We start from the raw sequence: 20415 nt of genomic DNA on the forward strand, positions 1-20415 counted from the left end.
TTAATTTTAAAATAATACACTAAGTTTAATTGTTTAGAAGTGATTAATATGTATAAGTTGAGAGTTATTTTTTAATTGAATATTACTAGCTTTTTTACCAAGATAATATATTTCAACATTGGGTTAAATTTAAATTTACTTTTACAAAAATTGAATAATAATAATAATAAGGTTAAATCATTCCATAGGTTTCCAAATTTGTAGCGAATTCTCAAGTAGGTCTCCCAATTTTCATTTGTCTCAATTGTGTCCCTAATTTTGAAAAACTGCAACAATTCAGCCATAACCGTTAACGGCCGTCAAAGACTCGTAAATAAACAGTGAATGGGATTGTCGAGGTGTTGTTTTTTACTGACGTGGCTCGATCACAATTAATTACTAATTAAGTTTTAAAAATTATATTTTAAAAATTAATAATACAAATGCTCAAGAATACCAGAGGTGTTTGTTCTGAAAGAGATTTGGGGGAAAAGCAGCGACCTAGGGTTCTTGCGTGAAGGGAAGCGAAACAATCTGAAGAGAATAGAAGGGGCAGAAGGTGCTGGAATCGAGTTGCTTAGTGGTTTTCCATCATCTGAATCGCGATTTGGTATAAATAGAAGCGTAGAAGGTGAGTTTCTCTGTATGGGTTTTCTGAATTTGGGAATCATTTTTTCGGTGCATGTTCTGATGTTTCTTGTGTGGGGAACCGGAGTATTGATTGTTGTTTGTCGGTGTTTAAATATACATTTTTTGGCCCACTATGTGTAAATGGTTTTGCGTTGTGGTCCCCATGTTTAAAGTGCCGTTGTAGTGTCTTTTTCGGTGTGTTCTGTATTTAATATATGTTTCATATTTTTTTTTGTCGGTATGTGATTAATGTATAGGTTTATGTATCTATTTCTATACGTGTTTGCGTGATGGACGAGGAATTTGAGGTGGTTTTTCACCATGGAGGTAAATTCATAAGTGATGGGAAGTTGCGGTACGAATATGGGGAAACTACTAGGTTATCGTTCGACCCAGACATGTGGAGCTATTTTGTTGTTTTAAACGTGATAAAAGGGATGGGGTATGTTGGAGAAAATAAGTTGTGGTTCTCAGTTGGAGGTTCTTCAGTATTGGATGACAAACTGCAGCTTCTGTGTGATGATAGTGGTGTGTTGCATATGGTTAATATCGCAAGACTGAATGGTGAAGTGTTATTTGTGGAACACTCATTGTCTGAACCCCAAGTCATTGAAATGTTGGAGTATTATCCGGATGAACCTGAGACACAGGAGGAGGGTGAACCTCAGGCTGAGAATCAGAGTGTTCCTGTTGCAGTAGATGATATTGGATGTGAAGGTGAATGTGATGTTGAGATAAGGGAAGTGGGAACTGAGGCTGATATTGGTGGTGTTTTAAGTGACGGTTTAGAGTGTGAAGCTGAAGGTGAAGATGAGATCAGGGATGATGGAGTGCAGTATGAAGTTGAAGGTGATGGTGAGATCAGGGATGATGGAGTGCAATGTGAAGTTGAAGGTGATGCTGAGATGAGGGAGGATGGAGTTGACTGTGAAGTTCAAGGTGATGGTGAGTTAAGGGATGTTGAAGTCAATTGTGAACCTCAACCTGCAGGTGAGATGAGGGAGGATTTAAGGGATGTTGAAGTTACTAAAGAAGTTGCAGAAGATGTGGGGCATACTAAGATAGAAGAAGATGGTGATGTTCACAGTTGGACTGAGTCTGGACCAGATGATAGCATGGATGAGAGTGCTGACAACCTACTTGATGTTAATATTGATTGTGATATTGATGACGAACTACGTCATAAGGAGTGGTCTGGTAATGTAGAAGTTGAAGTTGAATCTGGTCCCCGTGGACAATCAACTGCATGTGGGCCACAAGTGAACCAAAGCTATGACACTGACGTGGAGGATGATGTTAGGGGGTTGTCGGACAATGAATGGATATTTGATGAATATATGAGTGATGTAGTAGATAGTGATGACGAGGGGTATGGAAATTTTAGGACTTTTACAATGCCCAAGGCAATGACTGATTATAAATGGGAAGTGGGGACCTATTTCACTGAAAAGGAGGAACTTTTAGAAGCTATCAAATGCTATGCACTTGAAAATGGGAGAAACATAAAGTTTGTTAAGAATGACAAAAGACGAGTGAGGTTGAGATGTATAGGTGGAAAAGGAAAATGCCCATGGACAGCTTATTGTGGTTACATTAAAGCTATTAAAACCTAGCAGTTGCGTAAAATTGTAGATAACCACACATGCAGTAGGGAATTCAACCTATGTGTACTTAGTTCAAAGTGGTTGAGTAAGAAACTGGAAAAAACTGTTAGGGAAAATCCAAGAGTAAAAGGAATTGAAATCCGGGAAAAAATTAGTAGAAAATGGAATGTTGGTATCTCAAAGTGTATGGCTTATAGGGCCAAAGCCATTGCAGCACAAAATGTTGAAGGGTCCTTTAAAGAACAATACAAAAGGATATATGATTACGCGCATGAGCTTCTAGTAAGAAATCCAGGATCAGCAGTGAAAGTTAATGTGGAGGAGAATGAAGGGGAGACAATATTCAAGAGGTTTTACGCATGTTTGAAAGCATGCAAAGACAATTTCATTTCATGCAGACCTATAATTGGATTGGATGGGGCTTTCTTGAAAGGGAAATACGGAGGAGAGCTGTTAACAGCCATTGGTCGAGATGCTAATGACTAAATGCTGCCTATTGCATATGTAGTAGTGGAGGTTGAGAACAAGGATTCCTGGTCGTGGTTTTTAGAGCTGCTTATTGAGGACCTGGGTGGACCTACAGTGTGTACATCCTACACATTTATATCTGATCAGCAAAAGGTACATTCAAATGCAAGTTCAATTCCCACTTATTTTTGATATGAAAATTTTTAACCTATTCTTATATATATGATATTGTCAGGGGCTGCTACCAGCCATACAAGAACTTCTGCCTGGAGTTGATCAACGTTTCTGTGTAAGGCACTTGTATGCCAATTTCAGAAAGAAATTTCCAGCCAAAAGTCTGAGACGTCTTATGTGGAGAGCAGCTGCAGCCACACACCTACAAGCATAGGAAAGGGAGATGAGGAATATAAAAGATGTGAATGAAGATGCATTTAAGCATCTAATTGCAATCCCACCCAGGTAATACAATTTTCAATGCATTGTTTTCAATGGTCAGTGATTTTATATCCAACCAAATGGGATTGTATGCTATCATAATTGGAATATTTCTGTTGTACTTAGATATTGGTCGAGATCCAGATTTACCACAAAGGCTCAATCTGATACTTTGGTTAACAATATGTCTGAGGCCTTCAATAGTGTATTGCTGCATACAAGGACTAAGCCTGTGATAAGCATGTTGGAGGATATTCGGGTATACTTGATGAGAAGGTGGGCAAAAAACAGAATGAAGATACAATCAATATCAAGATCCATTTGTCCCAGAATTATGAGTAGATTTGAAAAGGAGTCACAATTAACAAAGTATTGGATTCCTAGGTAAGGATTGAACTTTGTTTACCTTGAAAAAATGAAAGATGTCTAATTATTGGTGTTCTGTGTGTTCTTGCAGCTGGTCAGCAGAGAAATTATTTGAAGTTAGGCACGTCTCGCAGTTAGGGGAGAGGTTTGTTATCAATATAGATCAACAATCCTGCACATGCAGGAAATGGAGTATAACTGGTATACCCTGCTGTCATTCACTATCTGCAATGCAGTTTCTAAACCTCAATGGAGAAGACTTCATCCCAGCAGTCTTTAGGAAGTCCACTTATGAAGAGATATACACTTCCATTATATTTCCCATCAATGGCCAGAGTTTGTGGGAGAAAACTCCATACCCTGATGTTTTGCCCCCCTCGAAGAGAATTTTACCAGGCAAACCGAAGAAAGAAAGAAGATTGGAGCAATGGGAGATAAGAAGAGATGAGACAAGACTGAGAAAAGGTGGTTTACGTAAAACTTGTCGTCTCTGTAAGCAAATTGGGCACAACAGAAGGGCTTGTCTGAAAGCTATTGAAATTCATATGGCTGAATTAAGGGAAGCCCAACAACGTCGTCCAGGTGAAGGATCCCAGCCTCCACCTCAACCAACCCAGCAACCACCTTCATCTCAAGCATCCCAGCAGCCACCTCCACCTCAACCGTCCCAGCAGCCAACTCCACCACAAGCATCCCAGCAGCCAACTCCAACACAAGCAACCCAGCAGCTAATAGCACCACAAGCAACCCAGCAGCCACCTCCACCTCAAGCATACCAGCAGCCACCTCCACCTCAACCATCTCAGCAGCCACCTCCACCACAACCATCACACCAACCATCACGAGGTGCATCAAATGCCAGAGTGAAACTGGATGCTAGAAGGGGTTGAATGGCATGAAGCTGCATGTCTTGTTTTTTTTGTGATCTTGTTTTGTAACAGCTGTGAACCTTTAAGGTCCTTTTGAAACTTTTGAATTTCTTTACTTCCATGAACACATCTTTTAATATTACTACTCAGTCGGTGGACCACTTTTGTTATGTAATTTAATATTGCTACTCAGTGGGATGACCACTTTTTTGATGTACTTTGTGTTAATTCAGGACCTCTTCATATGGAATCTATTATGAATTACCTCTTGATATGGAATCTATTATCAATTACAAGTCTCATGCTTTTCATTCACTGTATGTACAATCAGATTTAAAATTACCATATGTGGATACACTTAAAACAATAAATCGAAATAGCTTCCAATTTCATTCATACTCAAACATAAATACAGTACTGGAAATAACCATTCCAAATAAGATACCAAGTTATAACCACTAAGGGACACTACAACAACTAATCACGCATTCTTTATCAGCACTGACAGCACTATTACATTAACCACAGAAACAAAGATAACCATCCCAATCAACACCTTCATCCATTTCTCAAATATGGCAACTTATTTCTCCAAGTTAGTAATCGTTTTCCTATCACCATCACTTTCTTCAGTCTTCACCAAAATTTCACCCCTTCCTTCGCAATTCTCACTGTTACCAATCTCTTCATTTGTATCTTCAGTCCACCATTTAAAGTAATTGCATCCACCATCTTCATTTCCACTCTGCGACAAAATTACAGAAACAGTTATCCAATATACCATTCAAAAACACAAAAAAATACCTTCAACCTCTCTCACCTTATATTTTGAACAACCCCAAAATTGTTTTCCCCTGTTCTTTACTATTTTCGCAGTTCGTAAAACTGATTTCTCTCCACAGTAGCAAAGCGGTGTGAACCCAAACTCCTTGATCCTCCAACACCACGTGAAGATAAACTAGGGTTCTTCTTCCCCCAACCATTACAAGTGCAAGAGGAATAAGAATGGCAAAACGACATTTGAGGATGAAGAAAGAAATGCACCAGGTATGTATCCAATGAAGAAGACGACTTCAGTGGAGAAGATGTTGAGGGGAAGATGAATCCATTTAGGGTTTCATTGGATTTATTTGACATTTGACACGTAGGCTACAGTAAATTTTAAATACCACTGACACGTATCCGTTTTACTTGTCCACTTCATCATCTAAAAACGCCGTTTACGCAACTTTAACGGTTATGGCTGAATTGTTGCAGTTTTTCAAAATTAGGGACCCAATTGAGACAAATGAAAATTGGGGGACCTACTTAAGAATTCGCTACAAATTTGAGGACCTATGGAATGATTTAACCTAATAATAATATAAGTAACGTTTCTTTCAGATAATATTGCTTAGCCTATCTTCTCACATAAATATATGCAAATGCCAAACTTAAAAGTTGTTTTTACATGTTATTCAAATTCAATATGTACGGTAACTATTTTTTATTTATAGAAATATAATATTTTTTAAAATTTAATAAAACAGTTACAATTTTTTTTCTATTCTATTCTATTCACTTAATTATTCTTTCTGTATAATAATAATAGTAATATAAGTTGTTTAAAAATTAGGTAAAGAGGTGAATAGATAATTAATAAAAAATAGTCAATGGTTTGTTCAACTCACAAAGTAATAAATAAAACAAACATATGAAACTAATCAAGATTAAAAAAGTATAGAGTATGGATGTCAATGACACGGGTAGTAGCTCCTCCGTACCCTATCCATTGGATAAATATCTGTCATATACCGGTATCCATATTCGTACGGGTATCCGTTATATACATACCAGTATATTTTCTTAAAATCCATGGATATCCACGGGTATCCGTGGGTATTTACAAAAAGAAAATTTTAATATTTAATAACAAATTTTAACTATAAATTCAAATAAAAATATAATGCATAACATTTATAAATTTCAAACAAAGTCTAAATAACTCATTTAAATATTATTCAATGACCATTTACAAATAAATGGAGATTTTTTAAAATCAATTGATAAAAAATAACTTGTACTATACCTAGGCATACCCAAACAACTACTCGGTCTAACCCGCCTACACATAGTCCAAGTATAAAATAGAGTAAACGGATGGCTAACCAGACAACATAACACACATGACGGCTCAGGTAGCCTATATAAAGGATAACGCGTAATAAAGAGCCGCTAACTCAAAACCTAAGAAATTGCAAGTGAGGCCCCTAGCGTCTACTTGTTGACACTAGACTTGGAGCAATCTTGGAAGATCCACTTGAGAATTTCATCAAGAAACATCAAATTGGCTTGCCAAGAAGAAGAAAATTCAGACTTGGAAAAGGTGTATTCAATCTAATTTTTAGGTTGTGTTCTAAGTATACTTTGAAACTCTATGTTTTACTATTTTTTGGTTAAAACAAGTGTGTGTGTGTGTGTGTGTGTGTGTGTGATAAACTTGTTGTTTTTAGTTGTTAAAGCAAGTGTGTGTGATAGCCTTGTTGTTTTTGTTTGTTGAAGCAAGTGTGTGGTATAACCTTGCTTGTGTGATCTTTTTATCTTAGAGTTTAGATTTACCAAGTGTATATGTAAATCTTGTAATTCTTGAGATATAGTGAAAATCTCTAGCTGTGGTTTGCTAGGGGAAAGTAGATGTAGATTCTAAGGAATCGAACCAGTATAAATCTTTTGTGTGCTTTATCTCTTCTTCTCTATATTTTGACATGGTATAAATGCTCTAAACATTAAGCATCCAATCACACTATTTCAATTGATTCAACAAGCAAAGAGTTTATCAAAACAGTCTCGAAATTGCTAAAATTGGGCAAAATTTGTTACAACCAATTCACCCCCCTCTTGGTTATGAAATATTGGTGCATCAAATCTAACAACTTAGAGAAATAGTCTCGAAATTGCTAAAACTGGGCAAAATTTGTTACAACCAATTCACCCCCCTCTTGGTTGTGAAATATTGGTGCATCAAATCTAACAACTTAGAGAAATACATGAAGGAATATGCGACTACCATTCAGGTGCGCAGACCATGACTACAAGAATACTTAGAGCCGGCTACTTCTAGCCAACCATGGAGGCAGATTGTCAAGCCTTCATTAAGAAATGCATACCATGTCAGAAGTATGGCAACCTCATTCACCAGAAACAAGAACAATTGCAGTCCATACTCTCCCTGTGGCCATTCGCAAAAAGGGGAATGGACATCTTGGGACCATTCACCCCAGGGAAAGGACAAGTGAAATTCCTCATCGTTGACATTGACTATTTCACGAAATGGATAGAAGCTAAGCCATTAGCCATCATCACAACACAACAAGTCCAACAATTTGTACGGAAGGACATCATATGCCGCTATGGAGTCCCGCACACTATCATAACCGACAATGGCTGACAGTTCATAGATAATGCACACTATCATAACCGACAATGGCCGACAGTTCATAGATAAGGAACTCGTCAAATTCTACACTGGACTGAGAATCAAACACATCACCAGCTCAGTGTAACACCCACAAACGAATGGCAAGCTGAGGCCGCCAACAAGGTCATACTAGTCGAATTGCAAAAAAGATTAGATGGCGTAAAAGGCCGATGGCCAGAGGATTTGTTGGAAATACTATGGGCTTACAGATGCACCTCTCAATCTGCCACCAATGAATCCCCCTTCAGCTTAGTTTACGGAGTAAAAGCAATGATAACGGTCGAGATTGGAGAACCTTCCTTACACCGACAAATGTACGACCACAACCACAACGAACAAAATTTATGCACCCACCTAGACCTGCTGACTGAGCTACGAGAGAAAGCGCATATCTGAAATATAGCGGTAAAACAGAGGGCGGCCAGGAAATATAACTCGAATCTATGCCCGCGAACGTTCGTCAAAGGGGACCTAGTTTGGAGAATGACCAGTAGTGCAAGGAAGAAGGATGGCAAGTTCTCAACCAATTGGGATGAGCCATATCGAATACGAGAGGATGTAGGAGGAAGCGCCTACAAGCTTGAGCAATTATCAGGGGAAGAGATACCGAACACGTGGAATGTATCTAACTTAAAGTTCTGCTTTAGTTAATCCTGCCAATGTAATGAACATAGTTTGTATACTCTTTTTCCTCACCTGGCATTTTTTCCCTAAGGAGGGTTTTGGCCAGGGAGTTTTTAACAAGGCACCCAAACTTCATGAATAAAAGCAAAGGGTTTTTCCTCTTCTCAACAGATTCACAGATTACTTCTTAAGTTTTCCACCACTTACCAAAGTAAGCGACCTAGGTCGAACACAAATTATTAAGTTTCTTTCTTAAGTTCCCTACCACTTACCCAAGTAAGCAGCCTGGGTCGAACACAAATTATTAAGTTTCTTTCTTAAGTTCTCCACTACTTACCCAAGTAAGCGGCCTGGGTCAAACATAAGTTATTAAGTTTCTACCTTAAGTTCCACACCACTTACCCAAGTAAGCAGCCTGGGTCGAACACAAATTATTAAGTTTCTTTCTTAAGTTCCCCACCACTTATCAAAGTAAGCGGCATGGGTCGAACACAAATTATTAAGTTTCTTTCTTAAGTTCCCCACCATCTACCAAAAGTAAGAGGCCTAGGTCGAACACAAACTATTAACTTTTTTTCTTAATGCTCCCCACCACTTACCAAAGTAAGCGGCTTGGGTCGAATATCAAAATTATTGCGTTACTCTCTCAAAACTCGTCAAGTTTATTTCTTAAAACTCCCCCCACCACTTACTAAGGTAAGCGACCTAGGTCGAATATCAAAACTATTGCGTTGTTTTCTCAAAAATCGTTAAGTGATTTTCTAAATTCCCCACCACCTACCTAAGTAGACAACTTGGGTCGAACATCCAAGATTGTTACGTCATTTTCTCATTCTTGTTATTTTCTAAAAAATTTCCCACCAATTAGCAAAGAATAAGGTCTATGACGTCAATATCAAACATATATAACAAGTCCAAATCAACAAGATCATCAAACAACATGTGCCTATAACACGAGCTAGTGGCATCATACAACGCAATAGGTACATAAAGCGCATTCATCCGACAAATATATATAAAGCATTCATCATATTAAAAGAGCAAGAGAAAAAATGTACAAATTATTACAGACTTAGGATGAAAAAAGAATATCAAATGTTCAAATCCCTAACTCCTAAGTCTTTGTCTGCTTCACATTCACCTTCACGGCCACAGCCTCATCAGGGTTCGCATCAGGTTCCTCCGCCACCTTCTCAACCTCCTCCTCCGGGCTTGATTCCGTTTCATTCACGAGTTGCCCATTAACCACATCTTTGTTCATGTCAAATTTGGCGTCAAACGCGTCAATATCTTTGTGGAAGAAGGCCGCCTGCCATAAACCCTTCTTAAATTCGTTAGTGTGCTCTTTCAGTTCTTCCAATTTGCTCTCAAGCCCATCATGTTTCTCTTTCAGTTTGTCGTAATCGGTCTCAAGGTCAATAATCTTGTCATTGAGTTTTTTCTCAGAGTCCAAACCTCTGATTCTCCATGACCCTAACCTTTTCCTCTCCTCTAACCATTCCTCCATCTCATTCTTCCAAGCCTCTTTTCCTCTGCGTGCTTGTTGGTTTGGACCTTCAACTCCTTTTTGAGCTCCTCCACCTTGGACCAGCTACCCTCCTTCAACTCTCTTTGGTACAAGCTACCCACTCTGCGTCCCAAGATCAAGGCCTTGCTGCTAAACTCCAGCATAACATTGACTTTGGCGTTGGGTTCTATTTTGTCGATAGAGTTAACCAAAGACTCTGCCAGATTAATCTCAATATCACGTCGGACTGTAGTCTCCAGCAACTCGATTAACCCGACCTTAGGCTTTTTTGAATCGGAAGAAGATCTCGGCCCCAACAACGTGGCCCTCACCTTTTTTACATCCTTCCCACCACCTTGCTTCACGAGCACCCCCACTTTTCTCTTCGTACCACCATGGACATGCGCTTGCACCAGCGGATCCTGAAGGTTGGGGACTTCAGTATTCCCAGCGCTTTTGGCCTTGACAGCTTTCTCCTTACGAAGGGCCTAGAACAGATTTAGGTTCTTCTTTCCAAGTTGCGCCATGTGACCTGCAATGGCAGTAAAACACTGGTTAGTTCACTCAAACATAACATAACAGTTAAAACACCAAAAGATACCTTCTAAATCAAGAATGGGATGCACAGAATAATAAACTCTCACTAAGCCCTTAGTGGTCATCTTATCATTAAACTTCATCAAGGTCTCCACCACTTCCCTATATTAGGTAATGACAACTCCTCCCTCTTCATATCCTCATAACGTCGAGGGTCGTCGGTCCAGCTGAATGGAAATTTCGTACTCCCATCGTCGTTATAAAAATAGGAGCATCCTGGCTCCTTTACTACAACTTTAAAGAAACCATCCTTAAAGTGTTTAAATGATTGAGTGAAGGCCTTCAATCTGCTTATTTCGGGTCGGCTTATCAGCGACAGCCAGGTAGTTGGACTCTTGGGGCGAGTGTCGTAGAAATACAAGAAACATTGTGGCGACGACTACAAATACAAAGACCGACATAGTACCCAGAAGGCTTGCAGGTACGCCCAACCATTGGGATGCAGCTGAGTTGGGGCAACATTGAGCAAACGTAATACCCCCATTGTGAAATCATCAAGGGGCAACCTCACGTACAGTTGAGAAAAGTGACACATTTACATATAGAAAAACGCCTTTGATGCTCCCTCCTAGCCATGACATACGCAGTCAATCGTGCTTACTCTTTCCAAAGTCATGATATCCTGCCTGATATTCCTCTCCAAAACAGGTATACAGTTTAGCCAAGAGTTTAACAGCCGGGACCATCTAAACAAGGAATGTTGGGTTCACACGTCCTCGACCACCCATTTGTATTCGGATCTCGCCGGCAAGCTACTTTCCGCTATCTCTTCTGGCGGATCCTCCCTTATTTCAGTAGTCACTTCCATTGGGGTCCTCCCTTCATCGGCTAACTGACCACTAATCTTACTCCCTGACCGACCACTACCCCCTCCCCTTGAATATCCACTCCCACTACCCGAACTAGATGTTGACACGCTACTGGTAACACTTGACATTCCTTTTTAAGTTTAAGATGACGACAGAAAGGATGAATGTATCAGACAGATCTCACGCACACAAATCACTCTTCTCAAACTTTAGCAAATGAGGCAAGATGAACAAATGCTTCTATTTGAATCTATTTATAATTAACATTTGGACAATAAAAAGGTTTTCCCGCCCAAAACAATGAGAAGAGGAAACGCCACGACGAAGGCGAAATATCGCAAGTTAAAAATGGCTGTGCGAATCCCTCTAATAGGACCCTTGACAACTAACACCCCTTCACATACCTCCATCACTTATGATATAGTCTTACCAATGTTCATCACATCTCAAGACTGGGGGACTACCGTACCACCATACCAAGAAGTAATTATTTCTTGGCGAAAAACCAAAAACCGTCAAAGTAAACACACAGATTGCTACATGACCCACATCACCAAATATCAACAAACCGGTATTTTCAACACATGTAGCTAACATTGATACGGCTCATCACTTACTCCAAACCGATAACATCCAAACCTTCAACGTGATATATCCCGCCAAAGGCTGGGGGACTGATGTACTATACCTAGGCATACCCAGATAACTAACTACCCGGTCTAAACCGCCTACGTATAGTCTAAGTATAAAATAGAGTAGACAAATGGCTAACTAGACAACATAACACACATGATGGCTCAGACCACCTATATAAAGGATAACGTATAATGAAGAGTCGCTAACTCAAAACCTAGGAAATTGCAAGTGAGGCCCCTTACATCTACTCGTTGACACTATACTTGGGCTTGGCTCAAGCCCATCCAAAATTTGAAAATTGGCCTAGCGCAATTAAGGGGCCCAACCCATAAGAAGGGGCAAACATAATTAATAACTCTATAAATACACGTGGACCCCAACAATTAAGAGGTACACTTTCATTAATTCTCTAATCTGAGATTTGACTTTTGAGATCCCTTTGCTGACTTGATCGTTGGAGTCCTTTCCGTAGGTAACCCCTTAAGGGTCCAAACCGCCTACGTTATGAGACGACATGTACAACTCAAGAAGAAGCCAGCTCGAGAGGTCAAGGATTGGGGTAAGGCATTACTTATGTTCCTTGACATCCCTTATTTGTTTCCGCAGAAACATAACTCATTCAAAATCAATGTGTTAATATTTTAATCTTGTTTTTTATTTTTTTTAATTTAAATTATAGTATAACGGGTACGAGTATTCACGAGTACAAATATTATAATACCTGTATCCACCTCATTACTCACGAATATCCATTTTTAATATTCATTTCTTACCTGTTGCAGATTTTATCCATAAATACCCACAAGTGTGAATTTTTTTAACATCTCTGGTACATAGCGAAGAGCAAGCGATTACTAACACTCGTTGATACTCTTTCTGTTGTGAGTTGCTAATTTGATGCGAAATAGATGTCATTACTTATTTTAGAAAAAATAACTAAATATTTAGTATAAATATATATAAATTTCAACTAAAGTGATCTTATTTAACAAAACCATATCTAAAATATTATTCATTTAATTGGCATTTTATTGTCGATGAACCTCTTCTATTTTTTTATTAAATGCAAAGAAAAGTATTTATTTTAAAATAAAATAGTATTACTAATTATTTTTTTAGTGAGTATAAATTATTCTTTTTATATTAGAAATAGGAGGAAATTGATATTTAGCACGATTAAGGTGAATTTTAGAAATTGTGTATAGAGTGTGTTAGTAAAGTCGGGGAGAGAATGGACAGGTTAGAGACTTGTTTTATGAATGAAAGCACCACTTTATTTGCAGCATACATTCAAACAAAAGCTGAGTTGTTTACTCTTTTGAAAATGAAAACATGACCTACTGAGGCATAGTTTCTTTTGAAAATATATCTCAAAAGGGTCACAACATTTCTATGAAACTTTCCTATAGTAATAAAAGCAAATTTAAAAAAGAAGAAATACCTATATGATGCCTATATGAAGGTGAGAAAATAAAAAGGTTTGACAATGAACTTTGTTTGAAATTCTGAACTCATAGGATCATATTGTGTAGGCTGCAGCATTAGGAAGACAGAGAACGAGGTTAGTCACTGATTACATTCTTAAGGTAAGAGTTCAGATTCATCAAATAAAGAAAATATAGAAGGCTTATGAAGAAACACCATGATATTTTCATGTTTTACTTTTTTAAATAATGTAGATTTTTGGACTTATAGTGCGTGCTGACATTATGGTAGAGATGGAATGATAAGAGGGATCTTAGGAGGGCAGCAAAAGAGAACCACAACAAGTAGTTTTTGTTTATCAATAACACCATGAAAAATAGCTTAGAACAAGAATTGGGAACCTGTAAAGAAAAGGGGAAAATGTAATTGAGTTTTTGGAATCTATGGGTTTCAAGTGTCCTGAAAGAAAAGGAGCTGCTGACTTCCTACAAGTATGAGTGCGATTCACTTGGTATTGATTTTAAAGCTTTTCTTGTTTATATTTTATGGATTGAAGGTTAATTTTGTTCTTGTGGGGGTGCAACAGGTTACATAAAAAAAGGATCAAAGCCAATATTGGGTACGTAAAGATGAAACTTACAACTTTGTCACCGTAAAGAATTTCGCTGAAGCATTCCAATTATTTCACATAGGGAAAAAAAAGTAGGAGAGGAGCTAGCTACTCCATTTGATAAGTCTAAATGCCATCCAAATGCATTGACCACAAAGAAGTATTGTGTTAACCAAAAGGACCTACTGAGGGCTTGTGCCAGCAGAGAACTTTTACTTATGAAGAGAAATTCGTTTGTCTACATACATATTCAAAGCCACACAAGTGAGAAACATTCAATCACTACTAATTCTGTTCATATTATCTGATTTGAAACTAGAACCAAGCACAAAAATAGACTGAAAATTCTCTAAGACCTGAACGAATGATCAGGTTCTCTAGGAAGACTTCTCTAGGTACAGAGAAGAAAAAAAAAGAAAAATAAGATCAACTTCTCCATAAACAAGAAAGAAAAAAAAGAAGAAGGAATAATAGTCACATAGCCAAAGGGACAAATCTCACAGCAGAAAGAAGTAAGAAAATATAACATCCAGACACAGTGAAAAGATATGTACGATTCAAAATTAACACCAGCTTGGAAAACCCTTTCAGAGAAGTATAAGAATGATCCAGTAACAAGGGAAATGAAGCCAATAAAAGATACCCAATCACTTCATCTTAGCCTCTGTGAACAGAACATGACGATTAACCCTAGGATCAAATTTTCGAAACTCAAGCTTCTCTGTGAACTGCCTCGGCTTCCTCTTCACATAGAAAAATCCAGTCCCGGCAGCAGACACTAGTTTCACAAACATCTGAGCCTTCTTCTTCTTGTCACCCATTCTTCACTCTTGAAAAAGCTATCACTATTATAAACGCAAGAAATATTCACCATGGTCAACTACAATTTTTTTTTTTCAATTAAAAAAAGTTATACATTTTACCCAAAAAGAAAATCATATAAAAACATTGAGAATCAGTTAAAATCAACACATTACACACATCAAAATCGCTATTCAACTCGTAAACCCTCGAGCCTAATTAACTCGCACGTAGAATCACTTTTGAGTAAGCTCGTATTAACTTAAGCAAATTCGCTCAATCTCGTGTAACATCGCGAGTTTGGAGTCGATTCAGCGAGTTCAGTTAACCACTAGATAATAGTAAAAACCTACAGTAAATTTGTTTGTTTCTAGGTCAGGATTTATGCAGAACGAACCTGGTTAACAATTGCGTGATTCACTGGTTATCTCTTGCATTCACCTATCTCACAGATCTTAGTTGGTGGTTTTCTCTAAGGTTCTGCGTTGGTGTTTTTCCCAAATGTCATAGTGAGAGGTAAGAGAGTGATAATAAGGGTAAACCTGGTTGTCGTAATTTGAAAGGGTAATAAGGGAAGTTAAAATTTGATAGGGTAATGAGGGAAAGAAAGATTGCAGGCATTAAAGGAAGCATTTGAGATATTCTGAACTATTATATCAAAACTGTTGCCGGGTAGTTCCAGTGCTGAACTATTAGCTACATTATTTAAATAAATCATTGTCCACTAGATTTAAATAAATCATTTTATGCTATTTGTAAGTAGTCGGATTGTTTAAATCCACATAAATTAAAGATTATTATGCATCACTTTAGTTAAAGAATTAAAAAAAAAAAGAAGTAAGTGGTGGTATAATTTTTATATTTTTACAGAATAGCTAACTGAAGTGACCACATAATTAATCAAAAGTTATTATAATTTATACCAATATTATAGAAATATGATTAGTACATTCTCATACTTTTAAAATTATTTCTACAGATCCAAAAGTTATCGTAAAATTTATTAAAGTTTAAAATTATAAAAGATTTAAGATTTAGATTTAGATTTCATGAACATTTTCACAATTTTATAATTTTAAATAGATTTTGCGGCAATAGAAAAGAAAATATCTGATTGTATAATTGATTTATTCTTTCTTTAATTACAATCTCTAGATTGATTTAGCCATTTCGTAATCATAGGTTTTATAATTTCTCTAATCTCTATTTACTTACCGCTTTCCAATGCATCAGAGAAACAATTATGCCTATCCTTATATTCAGTCCAAAGATAAATAATATTTAGTGAAGGACTATCTAAAGAAATGCTTTATAAAAATACATATTCTATAAAATATATAAAATATAATTGATAGTTCTATAACTTTTCTATACGAAGAATTATGGATATTTCTGGATCTTTTATAAGAAACTTGGTTGATATTTGAAATATTATTTCAAATGGTATACAGAGGAGTTAAGTAGGCTAGAATGTACAGAATAGTTAAGTATGTTAGAGTGCACAAAGGAGTTAAGTATGTTGGGTGTACAAAGGAGCTAAGTAAGCTCGAATGTACAAAAGAGCTAAGTAGGTTGGGAACATGGAGACACAACCATTCCAATATTGGAGGTGCGGGAGTAGTTGAGAGGTGTACAAAGGAGCTAGGGGGTCGATTATATCTCGACCTATTCCAATTGGTGAGGTGGATGATGGCTTAGCCAGGATGGCCAAGATGGTCACCATTAAGGGTCATATATATCTTGGCCTAGCTAGGCAAAGAGAAGGTCGGGTTTATCTCGACCAAGGCAAAGGGCACGAGTGTCCTGGCCTAATATGAGCAATGTATGGGCGTACTAGTAGTGGCAATTCCAAATGAAGTAAGGAAAGATAACGGGACGCTCAACAATATCGGTAGTTGTGATACGATATTGATAAAATTATTAACATTTATGAAAGGATATAAACAAAATGGAAGGTAATAAAGTTAAGGTTAGTGACAAATAGTATAAATGTAAGGGCCCATGTTTACAAAAGGTATGCTTTTCTAAGCTCAATCATCCTTAGATATCTTTTCAAAATATTCCTAACTTGAGCGTCAGAGTGCCTGCAGGTACCCACCCTCCAGGAGTATCGTCAAGGCAGCAATCAGAGACAAGTCATGAGGAGCATAAGTCAGAGAAGGAGACTCTTGAGATCGCTTGTTTCGGTACACCCAATAAGTCTCACATCACTTAGGAGTCGAGGTTAAGCGCAATTTAAATACTCCATCCACCATTCGAGGCACCTTTTAAGGACAAACCTGTGACGGAGCACAACGCTGCTCCAAAGCGAACAATAGCTCAGGAACGCTGTGATTGTTCTTAATGATGGCTGTCAGACGAACTTGGGTCGGATCGGAACATTGGCGCCCATCGTGGGACTAATAACTCCCCTTGCCCTCGATTGGGGGGCTTGTTCCGGTACACCCTATAAGTCCTACATCGCTCAGGAGTCGAGGTTAAGCATAGTTTAAATGCTCCCTCCATCCTCTAAGGCGCCTTTTAAGGACAAAACCGTGACGGAGCTCCACACTGCTCCAAAGTAGACAATACCTCAGGAACGTAGTGGTTGTTCCTAACGATGGGTGCCGGATAAACTTGGGTTGGATCGGAACAGTTAGTTAAAACAAAAATTTTGAAAAGTAATATATAATTGATTTATGTTATTACTAGATGAAATTAAATGGTTTTGTTGACATAATGTAAACATCTAATTTCGTCCGAACAAATAAAATATATTAAAGAAAATAAGAATAATAATAATAATAAGTAAGAAAAAATGATAATGGATAAATAAAAAAGGTTGAATTAAGATTTATAAAAGAAAATTAAGAATTTACAAAAAAGATTAATTAGTTAATTAGAAATCAAAAGAAAAATCATATTTTTTCAGTTGTGCTTGTTTGTCCAATGTTGGTTAAAAAGGCTTTTTGATTCATAACCCCTTTTGTCTATAGGGGGACTTTTCCCTACACCTCCAATCACTTCTTTAGTACCCCATAAGATTTTAAAATTATCAGTTTATCCTTTGTTAAAATATAAATTTTGTTTTCTCTTTCGTGTTTAATGCCCCCATAGTTGTGCCCACCCCTAATTTTAACCTAGTTGTGCCTCCTCTACATCCACAAATGTTTCCTTCTCCTTCCTTGCCTCTTTTTGCTTTCCTAGATTCGAGAGTAGTGCATCTTGCAAGCTTTTGCTCCCACATTCGTAAGCGTCTTCCTTCAAGTAAGTTTTTTTTTTTTTCATTTTTACGTATTATATTTGAGAATAAGTTGGTTAGATTTCAGATTGTTAACCATTATTTTGATCTGCTGCGTTTGGCTTTCTCGTTTGTGTTCTATGGTATAAATGAATGCTTTGAACATTAACGAGGTGACCGTTTATGATGCATTTAACTTGGATTAGATCTTTAGATTGAACAACTTTAGTACCATTCATTGTGAAGACTCTTACGGCTGTCTTTGGTCTTCCAAGTTGATTCTTTCCTCCATTGTTTCTTCCTCCATTTCTTTTCTCCTTAATTAATTTTTTGCATTCATTGCGATAATGACCCAACTTCCCACAACTGGAGCAAGTTACAATCTTTGTGGTGTAGTTTCTTGATAGATGAGGTCCCCCACAGTGGAAACATTTGATAGGGTTGGTTATGCCCGGAATGTTTTTGTCCCAAAGAATTCTAGGAAGCATGAGATGGACGTTGAAAGGGTTTCTTATTATTGAAATCATTACTTTTATGCCTCAAAGGCTCTCTTTGCCTCCACTGAGTTTGTCTTGTTTGAGTATCATCCTCATAAATCTTGCAATGATTTACAAGAGTAGGTAATAAAGAAATCTCTAAATAACCAACTGCTTGTTTAATATTAGTACATATGAAAGAAAAATGAGAAATGAGTGAGGTCTTTATAAACCTTAAATATTACTCTTAATGAACTCAACAAACAATAGAGACACTTAGGGCCTATAATTTGAGTTACAACCACAAAACTCAATCCCATATTATTAGACATACAGATCCATATTCCACTTTTGATGATCCACTTACGAATAGCAAAAACTATTTTGGGAAATGATTATGTAGTTAAGTATTTATCATAAAAAACATTGGTACAATCATAATTATTGCTTTCTCAAGAATACTAGCCATTTATAGGCCTATAAGAGAGATATATACTCACTACCTAACCTTGGCAATGCCAAGTAGGTATCAAATAGTCCTAAGTTTGGCCTATGAATATCCTAGCTCAAGATGTTATTCTAAACTATCTAGATACTCACCTACTTGGTAAAACACTCTGACATTGATTTTATCTCAACTTATTGAACCAGACTTAAGATTCTTTATTCATTGACATACTCTTAGACATATTCAAAGATCATAAAATGTGATGACTATCAAGTTATATGATCCTTGACCAATAACATATATACACGATATACAAGGAATATAAAATAACAATAAAACATATAGGTAACTTTCTTTTATCCAAGCTCACCGAATAAAATAATATTTGCTTTTACTTTATTTTGATATTTTTCAAATTATAAAACAATGATAAAACAAAATAAAAATCAAAGAAAGAACTTTAAATAATTAACTATATACGGATTAAAATGTTATAAAATAAAATAAATTATCAATTAATATAAGGATCCGTGCAAAACTGAAGATAAATGAAATGAAATGAATAAATAAGACCAATACATAATTGGGAATAAATTACTAAAATAAATAAATAGGATCAGTGCATAATTGGAGATAAATTAAATAAATAAATAAACATGACTAGTGTATAACTAGAGATAAATAAAATAAAATAAATAAACAAGACCAATGCATAATTAGAGATAAATTAAATGAAATAAATAAATATGACTAGTGCATAACTAGAGATAAATTAAATAAAATAGATAAATAGGATCTGTGCATAACTTGAGATAGAATTAAATAGACAAATAGGATCAGTGCGTAACTGGAGAAAAATTAAATTAAATAAATAAATAGGAGTGCCTAACTGGGGATAAAGTAAGAGAAATAATTAAGCAGGACCAATGCATAACTAGAGATAAAAGATGAAATAAATAAATACGAATAATGCATAACTTGAGGTAAATTAAATTAAATAAAATAATTAGATATGACTAGTGAGTAATTGAAGGTAAATTAAATTAAGTAAATAAATAAATAACACCAATACTTAACTAGAGATCAATAAATACTATAAATATAAATAATTAAAGAGGATAATAAATGAAAATAAGTTAAATGGTAGTAAATAAAATAGTATAAGATTCAAAATAAATAAAAGGTTAATATAACATCCATGAGTTTATCAAGATTAATATAGAAAGAACTTAACATCACTCCCCCTTACCTTGTTGATTGAAGGGCACACTAGTAATACTTTAAGAGGACTATGATCTCTTCGAATTTATTGAAGGACACACTAATAATACTTTAAGAGGACTATGATCTCTTCGAATTGATTGAAGGACACACTAGTAATACTTGAAGAGAACTATGATCTCTTCGAATCTTTTGCTCCAAACTTTCTTGCGCTTTTTCACTCTATGTTTTAT

General features: G+C 36.5%; 1 protein-coding gene across 1 annotated transcript; it reads right to left on the reverse strand.

Annotated features, from left to right (window-relative positions):
- Nucleotides 1–14286: 14286 nt before the first annotated feature.
- On the reverse strand, nucleotides 14287–15230 carry LOC114187359 (50S ribosomal protein L33-like). The gene is made up of 2 exons (XM_028075597.1): nucleotides 15215–15230; nucleotides 14287–14861 (listed from the first exon to the last, which is right to left on the reverse strand). Exon 2 carries the CDS (start codon nucleotides 14835–14837, stop codon nucleotides 14664–14666), a length of 174 nt encoding a protein of 57 aa, XP_027931398.1. The 5' UTR covers nucleotides 14838–14861; nucleotides 15215–15230; the 3' UTR covers nucleotides 14287–14663.
- Nucleotides 15231–20415: the final 5185 nt, after the last annotated feature.

This window comes from Vigna unguiculata, chromosome 6 (genome assembly GCF_004118075.2).
Source record: "Vigna unguiculata cultivar IT97K-499-35 chromosome 6, ASM411807v1, whole genome shotgun sequence".
Classification (NCBI taxonomy): domain Eukaryota; kingdom Viridiplantae; phylum Streptophyta; class Magnoliopsida; order Fabales; family Fabaceae; genus Vigna; species Vigna unguiculata.

Excerpts from the sequence above, each read along its gene's own strand:
- LOC114187359 (XM_028075597.1), bottom strand. The coding sequence starts at position 14,837 with ATGGGTGACAAGAAGAAGAAGGCTCAGATGTTTGTGAAACTAGTGTCT.